Below are 23,403 nucleotides of genomic sequence, written 5' to 3' on the forward strand. Positions count from 1 at the left end.
TGGATATCTCTATGGTTAAGGGTGACCCGAGTTGGCACCGTGACGCCGCTCCCCTTGCGCAACCCCGGACGGAGGCACACCCAGTGACGCAGCTCCGCCCTTCCCTTCCCCGGCTTCTTCCCGCAACAACTCGAGCCCGCCCCGCCCTAAACCTCTGAGTGACGTCTCCGGAGAATCAATGAGCCTCCAGGTACGAACGGAGGCCCCGCCTCCGAAGCGGTGAGTGGCGCCGCCCTCGACCAATGGTGCTGTAGGCAGGCGGGAGCGTCACGTCGGGTTGGGTTAGAGCTGCGCCTGTCAGTGCGGGCGGCGGGATGGCGGCGCTTTATGCTTGCACCAAGTGCCACCAGCGCTTCCCGTTCGAGGCGCTCAGCCAGGGACAGCAGCTCTGCAAGGTCAGGGCCAGGAACGGGCGGGGGCTGAGGGGGCGCGGGCGCCGTGGCGGTTAGGAGCGCGAGCTGTGAGCCGGAATCCCACCCGCCGACCCTTCTCTTCCTCTCCCGTCGGAGCTCAGCTTAGCCGCCTCCTTGGGTGACCTTAGCCAGAACAGCTTCGCTCGGCCTCTAACCTTCTGTCTCTCTCTCTCTGCCTCCCCCCCCCCCGACCCTCCAGTTCATGCTGGAATCAAAACAACACCGGCCTACCTCACAGGGTGGTTGTTGTTGTGGCCGAGGCGTGCTGTAATCGAAGGGCAGCATTACTCGGCATCCCCCCCTTTCCCTCCCTCCCACTGGCCACCACTCCATATTGTAATCAAATGGCCTGCCTCACAGGGTTGCTGTCATCATCCCTGGCAAGCACGGCTGAGTCATGACGTATTCAAAGATCTTTGAACGCTGGGTGAAGGGAATAAGAGAAATCCTGATATAAATCAGGATGCCTTTATATCCCTTGCAACTTTCTGCACAGGAGGTGTAGGTGCCTCTGGATATCCATGCAGTAGCTGTGTGAGGTAGGCTAGGTTTTTGAGTATGGCCCAAGACTGTTCAGGGATCTTTGGGGTGAGTGGTGGGAATTCAAAGTCACGTCTCTGCGGTCCAGTTTCATATAGCTATTATACCACCACTCCGACTCTCTGGGACTGGTTTCTTCTTCTTCTTCAAGAAGTGCTTTGATGAAGACAATAGAAGGGGAAAGGAATAGAGCAAGAAGCCAAGACTTCAGTTATGTGCTCTTACCTGAGAGAAAGCCCCACTAAATGTAGTGGACCTTATTTCTGAGTAAACATGGGTAGGATTGGCCTATAGATTGTAGTAGGTGTTGTTGCTTAGGGAGGTGGTTTGGAAACTGGGTAGGCAGGCGCTTCTTTGTGAGTGTACCCACAAATCCCACTTAACATAGCTTTAGTTATTTCCTGCATACGTCCTTTGTGAAGTCAGAGTGTATTTGTTTATTCCTATTATTTGTATGCTTGTGCCTTGTGTGTTAGCTTCTAATTGGGGTTCATTAAGAAAGATGTGGCCTGTGGCAGTATGTAGTTAGCATGTTTCGTAAGTTATTCTTCAGCCAAACAGCTCCCAGGCAATTGCACAATAAAATCAATATAATCATAAAAGAAATACATTAAAGACCATATAACAGGACAAATGAGTCATATAATAAGATCAGGAATAAAGATGTTGGTGTCTCATCCTAGGTAATATTATTATTAGTTATTAGTTACCCAATTTGTATAACACCCTTCATTCGAAGATCTCAGGGTGGTTCACAACATAAAAAGAAAGAAAACCACAATATGTTATTGTTTTTATTAAATTGTTGTTGTTTTATTAACTTGTTAAGTCATCTAAAAAGGGCATTTCTCAGGCAACTTACAATCAAGTTTAAAAATAATTGGGTTTAAATGTACTGAAAGTAATTACTGACATTTTGCTCTTGTTTGTGTTTTGCACTCTTGCTTATAGTTAAACGCTGCTACTTATCTAATGTGGTATCTAACTACTGTTCCTTTGCTCCAGTATGACTCTCTTCAGTGACTGATTACAATCAAGAGCAACAGTGAAGGACCCCTGATTTTCTTTATGAATACCTATTAACATACTCATTGCTAAAGAGACACTATGTTGTTTTTCTTAGAAGAATTGCAGTTTTCTGTGCCACTAACAAAATACGCAGATGAACTATAAAGAGAGGAGTTTTGACTCTGGAGACGATAACATTGTAAGATGACCCTGCCTGTTGCACTGGCCGTCTTCTCTAGTTGGATGCTGTGTAAAGCAGTAGCCCTATCTAATTGCTTCCTGGGCCAGAATACAAAAATCTGTTGTTTGATAGTTTGCCACTTTGAGTCACCACTCTAGTACCTGCCTTCATTTTCATCATGATGGGATTTCTCTCTTCACCATTCCTTGTCAGTATCTCACTCCTTAAGTTTACGGGATGATACATTAGTGACAACCCGAATGCCTTTTGTATGTTTTTGCCTTTCAATTCAATTACCTAGATGTTAGAACTTTCAAAAATCTTTCTCTTTCAGGAATGTCGGATTGCACACCCCATTGTTAAATGTACTTATTGCAGAACTGAATTCCAGCAAGAGAGGTAAATACTTGTTCAGCCTTTTTACACTGGGTTGTCTGGGTGGGTGGGGGAAAATGGAACTGCTTTCTTTGCGATATCTTAAATTGTGGATTTTCATTGTTTGATTCCAAAACAAAGACTGCCTGTTCTGGTGCTTTCAGCATTTGTTGACTCTCCAACACACTTGAGCTATTGTTTTAAGCATAAGAGTGGTGCTTTGCCAGGTTGAATCAGTCAGGGAGTCTGACTTTCTATCCAATAGTGAAAAATACTCAGCATTATTTTGCTAACTAATTCACACATCAGTTCAGAAATGAACTCTATCAGAGTCTGTTTCCAAGGATTGGAAGGCTTGGGATTGCAAGCTTGGACCATAGAAACATAGGAAGATGCCTTGTGCTGAGTCAGACCATTGGTCCACATAGCCCAGTATTGTCTGCTCTGACTGGCAGCTGCCGCCCAGGATTTTATTTTTTTTTTTTTATTTTTTTTTTTTTATAAATTTTTTTATTGCTTTTTTCCAGAATCTAAATCCATCATCAATAACACAACAAAAGCGGTTTTACAGAAAGAAAAAAAAATTAAACAAGAAAAAATTCATTTTTCGAAGTCTTTTTTTTTTTTTCATCATCCACTGGACTTCCCCATCTCCTCCATCCCTGCATTCTTTATAATAAATATAAACAGCAAATTAATACCTTGTTTCCTGTGTTTTTGTATTTTCATCTAATTATTCACTCTGAAATTAAAACTTTTCTCAATCATTAACTTTGTTTCTATCAACTCCGAATTTCAATACTGAAGCATATTTACCTCAAACCTTAGCAAATTTTTAACATTCATATATCTTATAATGTTTTTGTAAATAGTCCTTAAATTTTTTCCAATCCTCTTCCGCAGCCTCTTCTCCCAGGTCTCGGATTCTGCCAGTCATTTCGGCTAGTTGCATATAGTCCATCAGTTGTGTGTGCCATTCTTCCAGTGTGGGTAGCTCCTGTGCCTTCCAATATTTAGCTATGAGAATTCTTGCTGCAGTCGTTGCATATAGAAAGAAGGTTCTGTCTTTCTTAGGTATCCTCTGGCCCACAATGCCCAAGAGGAAGGCCTCTGGTTTCTTCTGAAAGGTATACTTAAATACCTTTTTCAACTCGTTATAAATCATTTCCCAGAAGGCCTTCACCCTCGGGCATGTCCACCAGAGGTGGTAAAAAGTTCCTTCAGCCTCCTTACATTTCCAACATTTATTATCAGACAAATGGTATATCTTTGCAAGTTTGACTGGGGTCATGTACCACCTGTACATCATTTTCATAATATTTTCCTTTAAGGCACTACATGCCGTAAATTTCATACCGGTGGTCCATAACCTTTCCCAGTCCTCAAACATAATGTTGTATCCAATATCTTGTGCCCATTTTATCATGGCTGATTTAACTGTCTCATCTTGAGTATTCCATTTAAGCAGCAAGTTGTACATTCTTGAAAGCACTTTCGTCTTAGGTTCAAGTAATTCTAGTTCTAATTTTGATTTTTCCACCTGGAAACCAATTTTTTTATCTTTTTTAAAGATCTCTAAAATTTGGGCATAGTGAAACCAGTCTCGCACCTTCCCTTTCAATTTTTCAAAGCTCTGCAACCTCCAAGTGTCACCCACTCTTTCTATTATTTCACAGTATTTTGCCCAGCCACCCCCCATATTAAGTATTTTTGTGGCTTTAGCCTCCATCGGTGATAACCACCTCGGAGTCTTGTTTTCAAATAAGTCCTTGTATTTAGTCCAGACAGAAAACAGAGATTTCCTTACAATATGGTTTTTAAACAACTTATGAGACTTTACCTTGTCGTACCACAAATATGCATGCCACCCAAAAGCATTGTTGAACCCTTCCAGATCTAGGACATCAGTGTTTTCTAGCAAAAACCAATCTTTCAGCCAGCAGAGGGATGCAGCTTCATAATACAACCTTAAGTCCGGCAGGGCAAAACCCCCTCTTTCCTTTGCATCTGTTAATATTTTAAATTTTATTCGGGGCTTTTTGCCCTGCCAGACAAACTTCATAATGTCCCTCTGCCACTTTCCAAAACATTCCACTCTGTCCACGATCTGTAGGGTCTGGAACAGAAACAGCATTTTTGGCAATACATTCATCTTTACTGCTACAATTCTTCCCAACAAGGAAAGTTTCAATCTTGACCAGATTTCTAGATCCTTTTTAATTTCAGACCAACATTTTTCATAATTATCTTTAAACAGATTCAAATTTTTCCCAGTCAAGTTGACCCCCAGGTATTTCACTTTATTAACAACGTTTAGTTCTGTTTCCTTCTGAAACCCATCTATTTCTAAAGGTGTCAAGTTTTTTGCCAAAACCTTAGTTTTTTGTTTGTTTAACTTGAATCCCGCCACCCGACCAAACTCAGAAATTAATTCCAATACTCTTTTTGTGCTGGACACCGGCTCCTGTAATGTCAAAACCAAGTCATCTGCAAAGGCCTTCAGTTTATATTGTTTTCCTCCGACCTGTATTCCTTCCACCTGCTGATCCTTCCTGATCAAATTTAGCAAAACCTCAAGGACAGAAATAAATAGCAAGGGTGATAGGGGGCACCCCTGTCGTGTTCCTTTTTCAATTTTAAACTCTTCTGTCACCACATTGTTTACTATCAATTTAGCCTTTTGTTCTGAATATATTGCATCTATGCCATTTTGGAACGCCCTTCCCACTCCCATCCCTTCCAAATTCTTCTTCATAAATTTCCAAGATATATTGTCAAAGGCCTTCTCCGCGTCTATAAATATCAAAACTGCTTTTGTATTCAAATTTGTCTGTAGAAGTTCCAGAACGTCAACAATGTTCCTAGTATTATCTGACAAATGCCTGCCAGGGAGAAAGCCTGCTTGGTCTTTATGAATAACTCCATTTAAGACTTTTTTCAATCTATTTGCCAAAATGTCAGCAAAAATCTTGTAATCCACGTTTAGGAGTGAGATGGGACGGTAGTTCTTAAGTTGAGTCTTTTCAGATTCCAATTTTGGTATCAAAGTGATGAATGCCTCTTTCCACGATTCTGGTGCCCCCTTCCCTTCCATAATTTGATTACATACCTCCATCAATGGCTGAGTCAGGTATTCCTTCAATATCTTATAGTATTTGGAGGTAAGTCCATCTGGGCCCGGGGATTTGCCTAGTTGCATGTTCTGAATGGCATTTTCGATTTCCTGTTGGGTTATTTTATAATTCAGGTCAGTTTGTTTGTCTTGTGTTAGTTTTTGTAGGCCATAGCTTTTTAAAAATTTATTTATTTCAGTCTCCACTTGGGGTCCTTGGGAAAACAATTTTTTAAAATATCTCTGGAAACACTTTCTAATTTCCTCTGGTTTCTGAATACATTCTCCTTCAACTGCCGCCCAGGATTTTAGACATGGTTCTCTCCCATGGCCTTTTTGGAGATGCCAGGGATTTAATTTAGGACCTTTTTAATGCAAAGTAGAATTGCTATGTAGAATACAATTTGAAATAGCTTTGCACAACTCCAATTGAGTTGAACACTCATGAGCAACCCCTACTATTTTAAACAGGAGACAGCAAATCATTCTGTCCTTCTGCATTTTTATATATTATGCATTTTTTAATTTCTTAAATTAAAATATTCTAGAATTGGATCCAGAACTTAATAGTTACAAATTAACCGTATCATGTAAGGCATAAATGGTATATAATTCAAAAAGCGACAAAGTTACTTCTTTTATAATCTGTAAATGCAGATCATGTTACATCATGTTTTCCTATCTTAATTTAATCTTTTTGTTGTTTTGCTAGCAAAACCAACACAATATGCAAGAAGTGTGCACAGAACGTGAAACTTTATGGGACGGTATGTTTCAGTCTTCTTTCCTTACGCACTGGAAGTTTATCTTAATTCCTATAGTATAGTGAAAAGGTGGGAAATCTATTCCTGCCAGTGGGCCAGATCCTTATCTTCCCACCCCGAGGGCCAAATTTGACAGGCAGGTGGAGCCATCTACCTGTGTGTCAATCACCTGACATCATAGTCACATTGGGTAGCATTGCGCTTTGCAGCCCTGAATGTCAGCTAAACTGAGCAGGATCTAACTCCTGCTTGTCAGCTGATGAGGGGATTGCATCCTGCTGCTATGGCCAGGGGAACTGGTGTGGCAGCCAATGCAAAATCAAGCTCTATCCATCAGGTGACATCATCCTGCACTGCAATGACATCAACTAACTGGGTTTGGTTTGTTGGTTTTTTTAAAAAAAGAACTCAGGAGAATTTGACTCCCTAGTGTGACAAGATTGACATGCAGGCTGGAAATTCCCCATTCCTGCTACGGTGGTTTAAAAGCAGAGGTGGGTGGAACTCTGGCCAGTTTCCAGTGGACCAGCAAGTGGAAGAAAAGGTCACAGCAAGCTTAGGGTAGTTAAATGTATGTAGTGTGTTTTTGGAAACTCATTATGCTTAGTTGAGAGAAAGCAGGGAGGCAACGTTGAGAACACTGGAGCAGGTCTTGGCGATTGCATATATAATTAAAGTGCATCATTAATCTCTTTACAATTTTCTGGTTTTTTACAGCCCAAACCATGCCAGTATTGCAATATAATTGCTGCATTTATTGGTAACAAGTGCCAGCGTTGTACAAACTCCGAGAAGAAGTACGGACCACCACATTCGTGTGAGCAGTGTAAGCAGCAGTGTGCCTTTGACAGGAAAGATGACAGGAAAAAAGTGAGTGCCTATATACATTCAGCATGGAAAGTGAAGAAGCTGTCTGCTATGTGTAGATTCTGAGCACCAAAAGGCCATTTAACACATGATACAGTTAAAAGTATGTCCTACGGATGTTCCAGCTTTGCAGGGGGTTGGACTAGATAACCCTTGCGCCTCTTCCAACTCTAAGATTCTGTGTGCTCATCAGATTGCTCCCTACTGAGTCATCGTTATGACTTTGGTATTGTCATTATTTTGACCATTCCAGGAGGTGGGGTAAGCTTCGAAGCCAACTACTGAACATTAAGTCCCTCGCAATAGGGACTGAGGAACCTCCTCCTCATTGGCTCACTGCATTTCCTTGAAGTTTTTCTGCCTGTTGCAGGTGCCCACTGCCCTGGTGTCTCCTTTGCTCAGTGAGACATGGATTCCACATGGGTTCCTGGCCAACATCTTGAGATCTGGCCGGGCATCCAGCATGAGGAGGAATGAAACTTAAATTCACTGGTTTTAGGGAAAAGATTGCTGTGTGAATTGGCTCGTGTCTTTCCCACCAGTAATACATGGTGCCTTCCAGATGTCAGATACCAACTTCTGTCAGTCCCAGCCAACATGGCCAGTTCCCAGAAAAACCGGGAGTTGTAGTCCAGCAATATCTAGAAGGCACCACATTGGCTACCCTTAAGTTTAAACGGTCATGACTATTTTGTTTCTAAATATGGTCTGTTTCAGAAGAGCTGCTTCTCAGTTCCAATTTGGCTGTTGTGCTTTTCCTTTTGTCTAGGAGAGTGTGATAACATCCTGCCTGTTTTGTCCCTTTTCTCATCTTCCTAGGTGGATGGGAAGCTACTCTGCTGGCTTTGCACACTCTCCTATAAAAGAGTCTTGCAGAAGACCAAAGAGCAACGTAAGCACTTGAGTACCTCTTCCCGGACAAGCCTGCCGGAAAACGAACAGTATGGCCGACTCAGCAGTGGCACCCACTACAACAGGTAATGCACTATCAGTGTAGCTCCCTCGGCAGCTTCACTCTCTGTGTGCACTCCTGTGGCATATGGAGGCATATGCAGCAGAAAAGCAGGCTTGCTTTTTCTGGCCAAAGGATTGTGGCCATCCTACAGAACTTCAGTGGCCTTTTGAACTCTGAGATAGGATGTATACAAACATGCATGGAAACATGCAGGGGTTCTATGAGAAGGCATGGAACGTTGGAAGCTGCCATTGGTCTATCTAGCTCCATATGGTCCACACTGATTGGCAGCAGCTCTCCAGGGTTTCAGGCAGCAGTTTCTCTCAGCCCTAACTGGAGATGGCAAAACTGCCTTCTGCTGCAAAGTGAAGAAAAAAACTGTTTTCCCTGAACTCTGTCTGGGGGGAGAGGATGACACAGAATGTGTCTAATGCACTTCTGTGGTGGGCTGCCTGCTAAAACTGTATGTTTGAATGCTTCCGTAGGGTAAACCAATATGTTCTTGAATATTAGGATATGTTCCTCAAATCATTTATTAAGGGAGCTCTCAATAGCAGGCTGTTACTTTATGGTAAATAAGAAGTATTTGTCTTTTGGTGTGGTTTGCTTTTTCAGAGGACCAAAGTATGCACTAACACATATTGCAGTCCTCTTGCTTTAAAAACAATAATAAACCCAAGCCACCTTTCGGTTTATTTGGGATTTAGAGCAGGGAGGTGATTAGGAGAGAAAGAGCACTTGCCTGTCTATTTGAAAACTATTTTGACATTTAAGCAGGCATGGCCGACGTTTCTTCCCAGCTGTGAGGACTGGAAAATTGCTGCTTTGCTCTGTATTTCTGTACAAGTTGAGGAGCCTGTGCAGCAACTGGGAAGGTGGAAATCTGTAGTGGCTTTGTAATGCACTGCTGCTGTTTAAAGTTTATTTTTTGATGAATTCTGCACCCAGTGCCACATGGGATCACAACATACACATTGCCCTGCTTAAATGTGTCTTGGAAACTGCTTGGCAAGGAAGTGTGTGAGTCAGGGTAGTGTATTGGATACGATCAGGGTGATCTAGGTTTGAATCATTACTCTGCCTTGAGGTTCATTTGGTGATACTGGCCTTCTTTCTCTTTCTCTTACACACACACACACACACACACATCCCATATGTTACCTCACTGGGTTGTTGGGAGGATAAAGTGGGAGGAGGGTGTAATGTACCACTCCCAATAACAAGTGTTGCAGTTTTTTCTACTTTAGTCAGCAAATCCACAGCTTTGGCACATAACTAGTATTAAAATGTGTAGCCACTGAGTATGGTCAGGGTGCCCCCCCCTCTTTTTTTTAACAGGTGCATTAAAGGTCATCTCATGTTTACTTCTGTTTAAGAAACCCTGCTGCTTTATCCACAAAGAGTTCTTTTTTTCAAGGAGCATACTGCAATTATAGAAAACAACCAGAAAACTGACTTGGAATTGCCAAACTTCTTAACAGTGTGTTTTGTTGCTTTGTTTCCTTTTGCAGCCAGAAAACATTATCTACATCTTCTATTCAGAATGAAATCCCAAAGAAAAAGCCCAAGTTTGATGCCATATCAGCCAATGGAGACAGGTGAGCATCTTAAAATTTGGAAGTGCGGGTGGGTGGTCTGATCTGTTTTTAGTTTTAAAAGAAAAAGAATTAGAAAACTTTTCAGCGCTTAGAGACTTAAATGGTGAAGCTTCTCTTCTGGAGCTGCAGGGCTCTTGTGGACCAACTTTATCATTATGGGGAAAACGTTTGGCGATAGGTTGCATTTCTTTTGCATAGTTATATGTGTAGTTTTGGGATTCCAGACTATGCTGTTAAAGTAGGCAGTGCAGAATAGAAATATATTAGAGAAAAGAAAGCTACTGTCAAGCAAGATCATACTTTTAAAAAGAGACCCACTTTATCCCCTTCCTTTGTTTTGGGAGAAGGAAAGCCTCTGCCAATCTCTGAAATCTGTAGCTTCTGTTCTGTGACTGCTGTGTGCAAAAAAATGTGTTGGTTTTCCCCCTGTCCCCAGCAAGTGACGTAGGGTAGGTTAGGGTTTCCCTGACACTTAAAATCTGGAAAGAATGAGGAGGGGGCGGGTGTAGTTAGCATTGACGCTCTTGATGTGCATATTTTCATTCCTCCCTTTCCTCTCTAATTCTCAGCGTTCCTTCCTCTCCCGAGATGCTTTGCCCCCCTATCCAGAGTGCCCCGTCCGTGTTGGTGCAGTGGGCTGCTTCCCAACAGAGTCTCGGTGCCCATGATTGTCCTGTTTCTCAAGGCACTGACATCCTGAAGTGAGATCACCTATCATTTTCTCCCCCACCCGTTTCCTCCCCAACCCTGGGAATTGTCTCATTTTATGGAAGCAATCCATGCTCTTGGATTTCCTCCTAAAGCATATCATTCCAGGAACATGGGCCAGACTGTAGGCCAGGACTTCTAAGTGTGTAGGTAATTCGTTGGCAATTGCTTTATTAACCATCGCTTGAAGGTCTGGTCAAGTTCCATGTTACAACTCTCCTGTCACTCCCTCATTGTCTGTGATGCCTGCATTTAGAAATATCAAGGCATGAAATCCATGTGCGGAGACAATATTGTTCTATACACTAATATCGAACTCCTTATTCTAGTGTGTGTTCTCATAGAGCCAAGGGGACATTATCCACACACAAGAGGGAGATACTGGCAGGATTTGTTTTTTATGTATTTATAGAATTTATATCCTGCCCTCTTCCTCCCAAAGTTGCCCAGGGTGGCAAACAGGTGGTAAAACAATAAAAACATCTCCAGTGTGGATGCAGACAGGGAAAGGTCTCCACTTAAAACGCTTGTTGAAAACAGAAGTTCTTCAGTAGGCCCTGAACAGACAAACCGAGTGGGTGCCTGCCTAATATTTAAGGGGAAGGTATTCCAAAAAGGAGGTGCCATAACGCTAAAGGACCAATTCCTGTATTGTGAGGAAATAGACCTCCTGAGAAGATTATATCCGCAGGAGGCCCTCGCCAAGAGAACTCAGTAATCAATTGGATTTATAAAGAGAATCCTGAACCCAAGCTATGTAGGGCTTTATTCATCAAAACAAGCACCTTGAACTTAGCCCAGTAGCTAATTGGCAGCAAGTGCAAGTCTTTCAAGAGTGAGGTCATGTGTTGGCCATGTCCTGCCCCAGTGAACAGTTGAGCTGCCACATTTTGCACCAGGTGGAGCTTCCGGATCAGCCTCAAGGGCGGCCCCACATAGAGAACATTGCAGTAATTCAGCCTGGAGGTTACTTGAGAGAACCCCAACGCTTGCAAAAGTACAAAAAGCTACCAACAGCCTTTAGTGGAATCTGACAAAAGGGGGGAAGTGTAAAATTTATCAGAACTGCCTGGGAATTCAGTTTAAATAGTTAAAATATATAAGGAGCAGATGTCCTTATAATATGAGTAATATAGTAATACATGCTCAATGGTTTCAATGCTTGATTGACAAAAGCAAGACACATTGGTTATAAGGAATGTATGAGGATCTCCTTTCCAATAGAGTAGATGGTAAGGTGTTAAAGCCAGCTATGGTATTTAGAAATTTCAAAAGTACCGTAATCACTTGTCTAATGTGCCATCATTTTTTTTTTTTAATATTTATTGGCATTTTCAAGAAACACACAACAGACACAAACAAGAAATAAACAAAACAAAAAAAAGAAACACAAAAATACATAATATTCATAACTAAACAAAAAATAGAAAAAACACATAAAGTTTCTGATACTTATTATTCTTAACCTTATTTCTCAGACCTCCTCACACCTCCCCTTCTTGTATTCCAATTTAAATTGTCAGTTCAGCAAATCCTTAACTTATTTCTTTACCTTAACTTAGACATTTGTTCTAACATACTATTGTTTTACTTTACTTCTTTTTTCCATTTCCTCAATTTATTTTTAACAGCCTTATTTTCAATTAATTTAAAAAGAAAAAAACCAATTTTACCCTATTAAAATCACACATCAATACTTATACCCCATTAATTATTCTTAAACCTTTTTCCTAAAGTCGACCAAAATTTCCCTTCCACGATTTACCCAATTTCCTTACCACTAACAAAATATAAAAAGCAAATTATCCTTATGTACCCTTTGGATTCCCAACCTCCACCCACCCTTTTCCCGGTTCCAGTCCCCAACCAATATCCATCAGTCTTTATGTTATTTATTTAGCCTGGAGATCTCACGTCCGAGGCCCTTATATCTCTCTCAGTTCCTTTCTGCCGGTCTCTTTGATAGTCCTTGATGTTAAGCCCCAAGTCTCGGAGGGGCTCCGGCCCAACAGAATCCATGTTGCTTCCAGCCAGTCCTCCATACTTAAAAGCAAAGCCTATGGGGTGCTCCAACTCTTGTTTCAAATTTCTTTCAGATCCAGATGTCCCCAAAGCTCCGGCTTTCACCTTCAACAAATTTGTAATCCTCAGGTCTTCAGATCTCCTCCAAAGGAGATCTCTCCATTTTCCAGACTCCCATTCAGACCAGGCTTTCCACATCCAATTTTTATTGTCCTTTTTTATCATCATGTCAGGCCTCATATTGTAACTCTCCTTTAGCTCCTGCAAATCTCCTGCTCCTCCTTCATTTTCTTCAAAAACAACATATTGCTCCATCATATCTACACTTTCAGTTTCATTTATTTGTTCAGTTGAATAGGCTTCCTGTTTCAAGTCCTTATCAGGCTCAAAACTGTTGTTTACTGTCCAGTGTAGTAGTGATACCTTTGTAGACAAAGCATTGTATTCATCTTGCAAGTTTCCCAAGAGAACGAGTGCTCTGTCCAATTCTGCTTGGATTTTACATACTCCAGCCATTTTTGTGATGTAGTGTCTCTATTACCCCTCTAGGGGGATTTTAGTTCCTTAATGTTCCTTTCAGCTCAAAACCAAAAGTCCAGTTATTTTGTATCAGCCCTCCTTATTTTCAACAAGTTATACCAAGTAAACCAGCAAAAACAGCAGAAACAATGTTCTCTTTTTCCAGCTGACAACTAGCTGACTAACAGCTCACTTGACAGCTGTCAAAATCTTCAATGCAACAGGCTTTCTCATAGGACGTTCCCGGGTCTCAGGGGGGGTGAAATTTCAGCTCCCAAAATTCTTTTTATCCTCCAGTAAATCTTCTTATAGTGTCAAAACCGTGAAGTCAGGATCTTTCATTAAAAAACAAGAAACAGATTCTCTCGACCTTAGCTGCCCAGTCCTTTGCTTTAAATTGTTTACAAAGGGGGGGGGTGGACTTCCTTTTTAGCCCCTTCCCGCTCGTTCCAAATCCAAAATTAGAAATTTTTAAAGTTCCAATCTCCGTATTACTCACGGGTTTATGTTTTAGAGTCCAATCGGTCTTGGAAGAAGTTGGCGCTCTCTGTCAATGGCTTGCGGCTTCACTCCGTAGGCGAGGGAGTACTCTCAGCACCACGCCTCACCCTGCCTCCGTTCCAAAGCCTTTAAAAAGGCTCCGTCGCGGATTGGGGGGGCGCAAATGGTGCCCGCCGAGTCTCTGTGTTCACAGGCATCCGCGCCTGTGATTTTAAGGGTCTCCGCTTCGCCGCAGCGGCCAGACCCAGACGCTACGGAGCCGATTCCCTCCGGAGCTTGGAGGGAATCCGCCATTAAACAATGGCACCAACCCGGAAGTGTCTAATGTGCCATCAAATCTAACACACACCTTAATTTTCACAACGTAATTTGGCCAAAAAAGATGAGCATTGGATTATAATACAATATAAAGATAATCAGCTGGAATGAAGTTTTTGCTACAGTTTCCTGCTGCTGAGTAGCATGGATTTTGAACTTTATCCTTTTGGAGAGCTACATCCCAGATTTGTTGTTTAATCATATCTGTAGCTCCCAAGGTCAGAGCTGAGGGGCTGACACACACAGCTATTGCACTCTCACCTCATTGCGTGTCCTCTCCTCTCCATCCATAAGACAAGATACTGTATTACTGAATCTATATCAAGTTTCAGTGATTAGAGCAGTAAGAATCAAGGCTTGTATATGTATGCTTGATTTAATTCTTATTGCTCTAATAATCACTCTATATTCTGTACACCTAAACCTACTAGACCATGGCATACATGTTATGATTTCTAAACGACTATCTAAGGAAGAGAGTGCAGTTTTTTAGCACAGACCTGCAATTTCTCCTCATTGCCATGGGAGGGCAGGCAGAAACCAGCATAAAGAAATCACAGGTTTATTGTGATCCATAAGAATTGGGATTTGTGAGCAACCTGGCTGGAATTAGTCTTTCAGCCGGGTCTGTTAGGCTCTTGTCACCTGCTATATTCTGGATGGTGTAGCAGTAACCTTTGCAAAAACTGCACAGCAGCACCCAGAGCAGGCATGGGGAACCTCTGGCCCTCTTGAAATTGCTGGACCAGGGGCCAAGGCTGATTCGGTTCAGCAACATCTGAAGGGCCAAAGGTTCCCCACACTTTATCTAGAGGCTCCCAGGTTCCACAGCTCCCATTTCTCATTTCACAGCAAACTTGCACTGTTTGCAACCCGCCAAGCTTATGGCAGCCTGTTACTATACCTCCTGTTTTTGCTGCCTGCCTGGGACTGACAAAGGGTGGGTCGGTGAGTTGTGAAGCTGATGGACTGCATTTTGCATGGTGTGTCTCAAGCTGAAGAGTAATTAGGAAGGTTGACATTTTTGGCAGCGTTGTACAGTTATGCCTGCCTCAATCAAGGCTGTTCAGTATGGAGAGGGGGAAAAAACCTGAAGTTCCAAGGGAGTCCTTGTCTGCCCTGTGATTGCTTTGCCTGACCTCCCTTCGAGGACTCTGGGTCTCAAGTTATTTGGAAATGAGCAATATTACATAAGTGCAGTCTTGTACTGAGTTGCTTGCCTGGTAACCATAGGCAAGCCAAGCATTCCATGTAGGTCAGGAATGAGGAACCTCGGGCATATGGGGTGAACGTGGCCCTGCGGGTATCTCTGTCTGGCCCTCAGGACTCTCCCCAGGCCTTCACCTGCCCAGCTTTCTACTCTTAAGGAGTGGTTTGATTCCTGGCCGAGTTGTGTACGTTGAAGACGGCAAGCAGACACTTCCGCAGTCGTGGGAGTGGCTGTGGTTGTACCTTTCTACAGGCTGGTTCACAATAATGCTTCCCCATGTTAATGTAGGTGTGGCTCCTAGTTCAGATGGAGCGTGCTTGCTTGTGTGTAGGACTTGACTGTGAATGGACCCTTCGAGAAGTTGTTGTTGTTTAGTTGTTTAGTCGTGTCCGACTCTTTGTGACCCCATGGACCAGAGCACGCCAGGCACCTCTGTCCTCCACTACCTCCCGCAGTTTGGTCAAACCTTCGAGAAGAAGTTGTAGATAAAACAATGGTTTCTGAAAATGGGGTATTTCTGGAAAACCTCACCCTCCCACTCTCATTTTAGCTACTTCTTTTTCTGTTCTTTGGCTTCTGTAATGAAAGTGCTGTCAACAGAGTTGAAATACTGTCTCTCTCTTTACTGCCTCCCCCAAGAACTTTCACTGTTTCATAGGGTTCCTCTTTCCATTTGTGTGGTTCTTTCTGTCTCTAGTATTAATATTTAGGTTGCATTAAATGGGTTGTTAAATCTGGACCAAGGCAGTAGTTACACCTGCTGAAATCCATGCAACTTGATAAGTAAGTTTTGATCTTAAGTGGAAATAATGAGTGTGCCTGACTTGGTCTGGATCCACCTTCTGCAGATTTAAGATAATAATAATAATAATAATAATAATAATAATAATAATATATTACTTATACCCCACCCATCTGACTGGGTTGCCCCAGCCACTTTGGGCAGCTTCCAACACAATATTAAAAAATATAAATTTACATCAGGGGTGGCAGTGACTCTTTGCATATCCAAAATTTGCATGGGATAGTAATGCAGTAGCATTTATGGTGTGTTGTGTTCATGTTGGGTTTCAAACCTAACCTGAAAAAGCAGTGATTGTGTTCCTCATGGGGAACATGTTCATGCTGCTGCTGGGAATCTTGGTCTCCTTTATCTCCAAGGGCAAAGAGTGCATCTCCAAATGCACTTGGGGATATATTACTACTCTGACTAAAGTTTGATGAGGACATATCAAGGTACGTTGTTGCCTGCAAGCCATCAGTTGGCCATTCGTGTCTTCACTGCAGATTTAAAGCAGCTTGGTAGTCTGGGAACTGTAGTGCTGCAAGGGTAGATTCCCAGGATTCTTTGGGAGAAGCCAGGAGAACAGAGGTGGGGAACCTGGTGCCCTCCTGAGGTTGTTGGACTCCCAGCTCCCATCAGCTCCAAACAGCAGAGCCAGTAGTGAGAGACAAGTACAGTTGCAGTCTCACAGCAACTAGAGGGCTACAGGATTCCCATCGCTGCCACATAGGTTTGTGGTATAGATATGTCCTTGTTGAGGGTATTTAGAAAACCTCATGCCATAGCCACCTCTTGGCTTTTGATTTTGCCTCCCTCTCTCTGCATGTGAAACAGCATTCTTTAACATCTCACATTTTTGCCCACTGAACGTTACAACATGAAGAATACCAAAGCACATGAACTCATTTTGCACAGTGTAGAAGATCCATAGCTCAGAAATTTTCTAAGCTGCTCTTTGGTGGTGTGTTCACGGTAGTGTTTCTCATCCTGCCTTAAAGCTGCTATATTGAATATGGGAAGTCGATTGGGATGTTGAGCTTTAGGACTAGGCTGACAGCAATGCACTGAAATTCAACAAAGACAGGTCTGTACAGTGTTATGCACAGGTGCGCTAAATAATGCAGAGAAACTCCAAACAGAGAAAATTGATGCTGCACTGAAAAATTAATATGAATCCACACGGAAAAGGATAATATCATACAGCTGCAAACAAGGGGGAAGACAGAAGTTTTGGAGAACTGCTTATTAGTTCATTTTGTGCAAAGAGAGTGATATGCTCAAGAAGGTGCATAGCGTTCTTCCCTCTTCGCAGGATATACAGTGATAATTGTTTAGATGCAATTCAGATCAACCTATGCATATTTACTTGGAAGTAAGTCGCTTGGAAGTAAGTTGAATTCAATAGTGCTTGTGCTCAAGGAAGCATGCATAGGATTGGAGCCATAGCCGTTGTCCCCTTTGTCGTGAAGAGTGTGGAAACACGTCAAATATTAGCTAAACCTTTGCAGTGGTAATTGACCAAAGAAGAAGGTGGGATTGTCTATGTTGTCATTTTAAAAGGGGGGGGGGACACAAAATGTCCCTGGCACAAATTAAATATGTAGTTGGAGCAGCATGCATTTGACAAATAGGTCAAGCATGCCACACAGACCCTCCAGATGTGTCTGAACTACAACTCCCATCATCCCTGGCCATTGGTCTGACTTGCTGGGCTGATGGAAGTAGGAGTTCAGCCACTTTTGGAGGGTCAGAGATATCCTGCATCCGATGTTGCACATATGTGTTATTTTAATTATTGTAGATCACCCTACATACATATCCTCTAAATCAGTGTTTCCAGCCTTGGGTCCCCATATGTTGTTGGTCTACAGTTCCTTTCATCCTTTACCATTGGCTGTGGTCAGCAACATCCGGTGACTCAAGGTTGGGAAGGGTTTCTCCAAATACATTTCACTGAAAGATGATAACTAGATGACCGTGAGGGACTTTGCAGGCTTTCCTGTTAGCCTGTGGGACTGACCTCTCTTGTTCACGGCTTACCATCCCATCTGAACTGGAGCCCAGGGGTGAGTAATTAATGATCTCCCCCTTACTGTCTCTTTATAGCTTTTCTCCAGACCTTGCCTTGGACTCTCCAGGCACTGACCACTTTGTCATCATAGCCCAGCTGAAAGAGGAAGTGGCTACTCTCAAGAAAATGCTGCACCAAAAAGATCAGATGATCCTGGAGAAAGAGAAGAAGGTAACGTCCCCTTTGAGCCACAATGGGGCACTTTATTGTAATCTGTTCTTAATTTTCTTCCTAAGGAAGGTGAGGAAAGCTAGAGCTGGATCTTTCATAGTATCGCTACAGATAAATAAGATTCTATAAGTCTTGAGCTAGTGTTGAAATGATTGTCACATTGCCACCTGTCGTGTTTGGAGGAGGGCATTCTGTAGTTGGGGTGCCACCACATAGAAGACTCTCTCCCTGTCTGCTGCATATTGAAATTATCCTGGCAGCAGAACATGGAGAAGAGCCTCCTCTGAAGATCTCAAGACATGGCCAGGATGGTGTAAGGAGAGGTGCTCTTGTGGGTGTTTGGATCCCAAGCTGAAAGATGGTTGGGCGCTGGTTGTGTTTCATGATTTTGGAAGTTAAGCCATAAGGCAGTCTTCAGGAACCTGGTGCCCTCCAGATATTCTGGACTATAACTCCCATAAACCTCAGCCAGCACAGCAACAGCTGATAGGAGTTGTAGTCCAAAACATTTGGACAAAGGCTTCTGTAAGAATTTTGTTGGATCTCAGCTATGTTCCTGCTTCATTTTTCAAACTAAATATATATGGAATTTAATAAAACTCTTATCACCTTGTTCCCAGGTGGCAGCCCTGCAGCTTATTTAGCATACTGGATTTCTACAAGGATATCTCCCATTGTATGGCAAATATTAATTGCAAATGAATTTTAACTGCTTTGATTTCTTTTGCTTGTGTTTTTCCTCAGATAACTGAACTGAAGGCTGATCTGCAGTACCAAGAATCCCAGATGAGGGTGAAAATGAACCAGATGGAAAAGACTCACAAGGAAGTCACAGAACAATTGCAGGTAACTTTGTTTAACTTGGACCATTAATTAGCATTTACAGGACTGATTGGATGCTGAGAACACTGTGACCAGCTCTGCAAACCTTTGCATTGTTAGGTCGACTAATATTCTACTCTGGATTTCTAACAATTCAATACCTTTGGCCCATTTAGTTCATTGTTGCCTGTGCTGATTGGCAGCAGCATTCCACATTTTCAGACAGGTATCTTTCTGAGTCCTACATAAAGATACAGAGGGCTGCATCATAAGAACATACGAAGAGTCTGCTGGATCAAGCCAGTAGCCCATCTAGTCCAGCATCCTGTTCTCATAGTGGCCAAGCAGATGCCTGTGTCAGAACCCTGCAAGCAGGATCTGAGTTCACAAGAGCACTCTCCCCTTTTGTGGTTTCTAGCTGTGTTCAGAAGCATTCCTGCCTCCAACTGTGGAGGCAGAACATAGCCAATATGGCTAGGAGAAATCAATAACCTTATCCTCCATGAATTCATCTAGTCCTCTTTTAAAGCTATCTAAGTTGGTGCGCCTCCTTGCCTCCTAGCTTGGCATCATTTACTGAGAAGCGGTATCCTTTACCGGGACATGGGGTGCTGTGGTCTAAACCACGGAGCCCCTTGGGCTTGCCGATTACTGTGATGGGCTGAGCTCCCGTTGCTCTGTCCCAGGTTCTGCCAACCAGCAGTTCAAAAGCACACAGTTCAAAAGTGCAAGTAGATAAATAGGTACCGCTGCAGCGGGAAGGTAAACGGTGCTGCCGTGTGCTGTGGCACTCGTCACAGTGTCCCCTTGCACCAGAAGTGGTTTAGTCATGCTGGCCACATGACCCAGAAAGCTGTCTGCAGACAAACACTGGGTCCCTCGGCCTCCTTTGACTGGACTTAACCATACAGGCATCCTTTATCTTTACCTTTACCTTTAAAGGTAAAGGTAAGGGACCCCTGACCATTAGGTCCAGTCGTGGCCGACTCTGGGGTTGCGGCGCTCATCTCGCTTTACTGGCCAAGGGAGCCGGCGTACAGCTTCCGGGTCATGTGGCCAGCATGACTAAGCCGCTTCTGGCAAACCAGAGCAGTGCACGGAAACGCCGTTTACCTTCCCGCTGGAGCGGTACCTATTTATCTACTTGCACTTTGACATGCTTTCGAACTGCTAGGTTGGCAGGAGCAGGGACCGAGCAATGGGAGCTCACCCCGTCGTGGGGATTCAAACCGCCGACCTTCTGATCGGCAAGTCCTAGGCTCAATGGTTTAACCCACAGCGCCACCCGTGTCCCTTTACCTTTACCTATCATTTATTTTGACTGGCAGCAGCTCTCCAAGGTTTCAGAAAGGGGGCGTTCCCAGCACTACCTGGAGGCAATAGGGATTGAACTTGGGACCTCCTGCATATAAAACGTAGTTCACAACTGAGCTCCAACCCTTTCCCAAGGGTCGCACTCTCAGGGGTGTGCATGTTGGATCATATTGCTTATATCCATGGTTGTGTGAGTGCATCAGTGCCTTCCCCATGATGACTGGGAGAATTGCAGGATAGATTGCTTTGCATAATTTATTCAGGTTGCAGAATTGAGCTTTTCTCAGTGCAGAACTCCTCTCCCCTCTCCCCTCCCCCCAAGTTCTTTTATTCTTTTCCAGTCCAGGATTCTGTGTAAATCGGCAGCAGTTACTCAGCCTGGGGCTACTTCCCAACCCATTCAAGTAACACATGGATCTTCTCCTTCCTCCAACAGGCCAAGAACCGAGAGCTCCTGAAACAAGCCGCAGCTTTATCCAAGGGGAAGAAAACGGAGAAGTCAGGAGCAATAACCTCCCCTTAAACACTGCCTGGGAGCTCCTCCTGCAGTAAGGCTGCAAACCCAGCTGGTTGGGTTGGAATCCTTCCAAAACCTCATTTTGATTGTTGTTGCGAAGGACGTGGTGGAAGCCTCTGCGTCTGACCATTCAATAGCATGCTTGAGGTGTTGGGTTTTCCACATCTTGTTCTCCTGTCCTAGTACAGCGATGAGGGTGGCTGGGGGCACCATCCCTCCAAGCCCGCCAACAAATACTTTCAATGTCAGGGTTTTCCCATTCAGTTTTACTACCCCTCCCTCGAGTCGGTAAGGGAAACAGGGCTTGGGATAGGATCCCTCCACGGACTTCTCCTGCTTTCTCTCCCCCCCCCCAGGCATTTAACGTCCTGCCTGAGTATAGCCTTTTAAAGAGCAGTACCTAACTTTGCTTACTCGTAAGAATGCTTGTGTTTTGCTCTAGTATGCAGAGCTCCTCTCAAATGTTTCTATTACGTCTGTATAATTGGGGGACGTTAAACCAGATGGAGGTTTAATTCAGCAACTGTCTATCAGAAATTCTGGAGGCTGAAGGGCCTCTTGGAAAAAATACTGGGGACATTAATTTGGAAGAAAGTGGGTTGATGAATTGCAGTTTTGCTTATTCAGTTGTTGTCGTCATCACTTATATGGCATTGGTTCTTTGAGAATTAGGGTTCAGTCCCTGATCAAGATTTGCCTGCTTTTTCTCCTATTCCCCCAACCCCTTTTGCTGGAATTGGGAGGGGATGAAGGGAGCCTTTTCCTAAGATCAGTGGTTGGGTGAGGCCAGTCCCCAATAATGTGGTGGTAACTGGGCCGTAACAAGGCCCAATTCTGCAGAGTTTTGAGGAAGTTGGGTGGAGATCAGGCACCATGTTTCCAGCTAACTTGGCAGCAGAACAAAGAGGTGTGAGGGAAGAAGGTTGTGTTCGTTTTCTTTTTCAAGATGATGGCTTTTGCAGGAGAAAGAAGCAGCTGGGAGTGCCAGCAAGGCCAAGAGACCCCTACCCCAATTAGAGGAGAGATGGGATGAACTGCAGCTGTTTGAGCCCTGCCCCTCAAGGCATCTCTTCGCAAATAGCAAGCCGTTCAAATACAGTTGAGATCCAGGCAAGGTATTTGGCCAGGTTGCTCCTTTGTACAGAGCCCAGTCCGAAATAATGGGGGACACCTCCCCCTTTTTGGACATGCACCTAACACAGCAATCTGAAGTGGTGTGAGATTAACTTTCTATAAGATAAATAGAGGGATATTTGCTGCAGATGGGCTTTTATGGATATTTTAAAATATATAAATATATGGGATGATTTTTTTTCCAGTAGCACTTTGAAAGACCTACAAGCCTTGGAACGTGGAAGAAAGAATATTGAAACGTGCACTCTGCTGTGGGTTATTTATTTTTTTGTCTTGTTTTTGCTTTGTTTAAAAGACATTGTACATTAAGAATTCATTGCGTCAGAAGGAGTTGTAGCAGCAGAAGCCTAATTTTTATATTCAAGAACATTTTTAAGAAAAAGAAATATAAGCGGGAGTGGTTTTTAGCTTCCTCGGCCTACAGAAAATGAAGACAAGGAGAAGGATTTTTTCCTGTAAATTGTGTCTTTTTTCTTAACTGTGACACCTTGATCATGCATTTAAGTGGGTGATTTATAGTGATGCCGTTTTTCTTTCTTTCTATGTTTGTAACATTGGCAATCTTTTTTAAAAAATGTTGCATTGATTTGTACAAAATAAATGTAAAAAAAAATGGTTTGTGGGAGAGGGGGATCTTTTGGTGGTTTCATGTTTCGATATTTTGCCTATGCCTTTCTTGGTTGAGTCGGCAAAGATAAACCATTCCTCCCCTCCCCCCCACTGGCATGGGCCTGATCCAGGCGCAGGTGATCAGCATGAAGCACAAAGACCTTTTGGTGCTACTGTGGGATTTGATGTATGTAGAGGATTAAACAGTTATTTCTGTATTGAAGGTTTCTTGCTTGATATGTCTCCTTCAGTCTTGTCACATTACTGTAGCTATCGTCACTTGCTTTAAAAAAGTAGGGGGGGGGTGTGACAGCTAGTCTCTCCAATTTTTTAAAATCCTATGAACATCGAGTCCTTGATCATTTTTCTTTTCCATGCAGGGAAGTTTCATGATTTAAACTGGAATAACCCAAGTGAGGAAAGGTGTGAAGTTTTCTACAAAGCGACACAAAAAATCTCAGACTCCCACTGAATTTAAGTATATAACATGAGAAATGCAGATTCCCCCCCCCCCCGCTTTAAAATGTTTCATTGAAGAAGGCATATAGCATAACATAATTGTTCTCAGAGTTCCCCTACTCTGTTTGATTGACTGCCACTTGGAGACAGAGCTCAAGTCGCATTGAGTGGTGCCCAATGCAGTTATAATGTTAGTGTAAGGATTTATGCTTGCACAGTGGAACACTGTCCTCCCACCCCCATGTGCACCCTGTGCCCTCCCCACATCTGAGGTGTGGACCCCCAGATCAGATTTAGGTGATGGGAGAGGGAGGAAATTCCATTGCACAAGCACTAATCCTTGCACTAACTGAACAGGTTCCTTAGCACAACATTGGATACAACCCATCACACCTTACCAGAATATATATGTTCTTGCTTGTTTTATTTAG

The 23,403-nt window shown here is 43.2% G+C and overlaps 1 protein-coding gene across 2 annotated transcripts; it reads left to right on the forward strand.

Annotated features, from left to right (window-relative positions):
• Window positions 1-245: 245 nt before the first annotated feature.
• On the forward strand, window positions 246-22,736 carry FAM76A (family with sequence similarity 76 member A). Of its 2 annotated transcripts, XM_053398642.1 has the most exons (10): window positions 249-395; window positions 2,477-2,541; window positions 6,342-6,396; window positions 7,111-7,263; window positions 8,080-8,237; window positions 9,727-9,813; window positions 10,383-10,514; window positions 17,982-18,117; window positions 18,862-18,963; window positions 20,690-22,736. In XM_053398642.1, the coding sequence occupies exons 1-10, from the start codon at window positions 315-317 to the stop codon at window positions 20,774-20,776; spliced, it is 1,056 nt and encodes a 351-aa protein (XP_053254617.1). In that variant the 5' UTR covers window positions 249-314; the 3' UTR covers window positions 20,777-22,736. The 2 variants fall into 2 exon arrangements, with proteins under 2 accessions (XP_053254618.1, XP_053254617.1); XM_053398643.1 differs by lacking the exon at window positions 10,383-10,514 and having other exon boundaries at window positions 246-395.
• Window positions 22,737-23,403: the final 667 nt, after the last annotated feature.

Source organism: Podarcis raffonei, chromosome 8 (genome assembly GCF_027172205.1).
Source record: "Podarcis raffonei isolate rPodRaf1 chromosome 8, rPodRaf1.pri, whole genome shotgun sequence".
Taxonomy (NCBI): domain Eukaryota; kingdom Metazoa; phylum Chordata; class Lepidosauria; order Squamata; family Lacertidae; genus Podarcis; species Podarcis raffonei.

What these genes read in the sequence shown, in the direction of transcription:
- FAM76A (XM_053398642.1), top strand. Translation starts at nt 315, where the DNA reads ATGGCGGCGCTTTATGCTTGCACCAAGTGCCACCAGCGCTTCCCGTTC. An exon ending in AGGGACAGCAGCTCTGCAAG is followed by an intron (nt 396 to 2,476) that starts GTCAGGGCCAGG and finishes TTTCTCTTTCAG; the next exon opens with GAATGTCGGATTGCACACCC. An exon ending in CAAGGCACTGACATCCTGAA is followed by an intron (nt 10,515 to 17,981) that starts GTGAGATCACCT and finishes GTCTCTTTATAG; the next exon opens with CTTTTCTCCAGACCTTGCCT.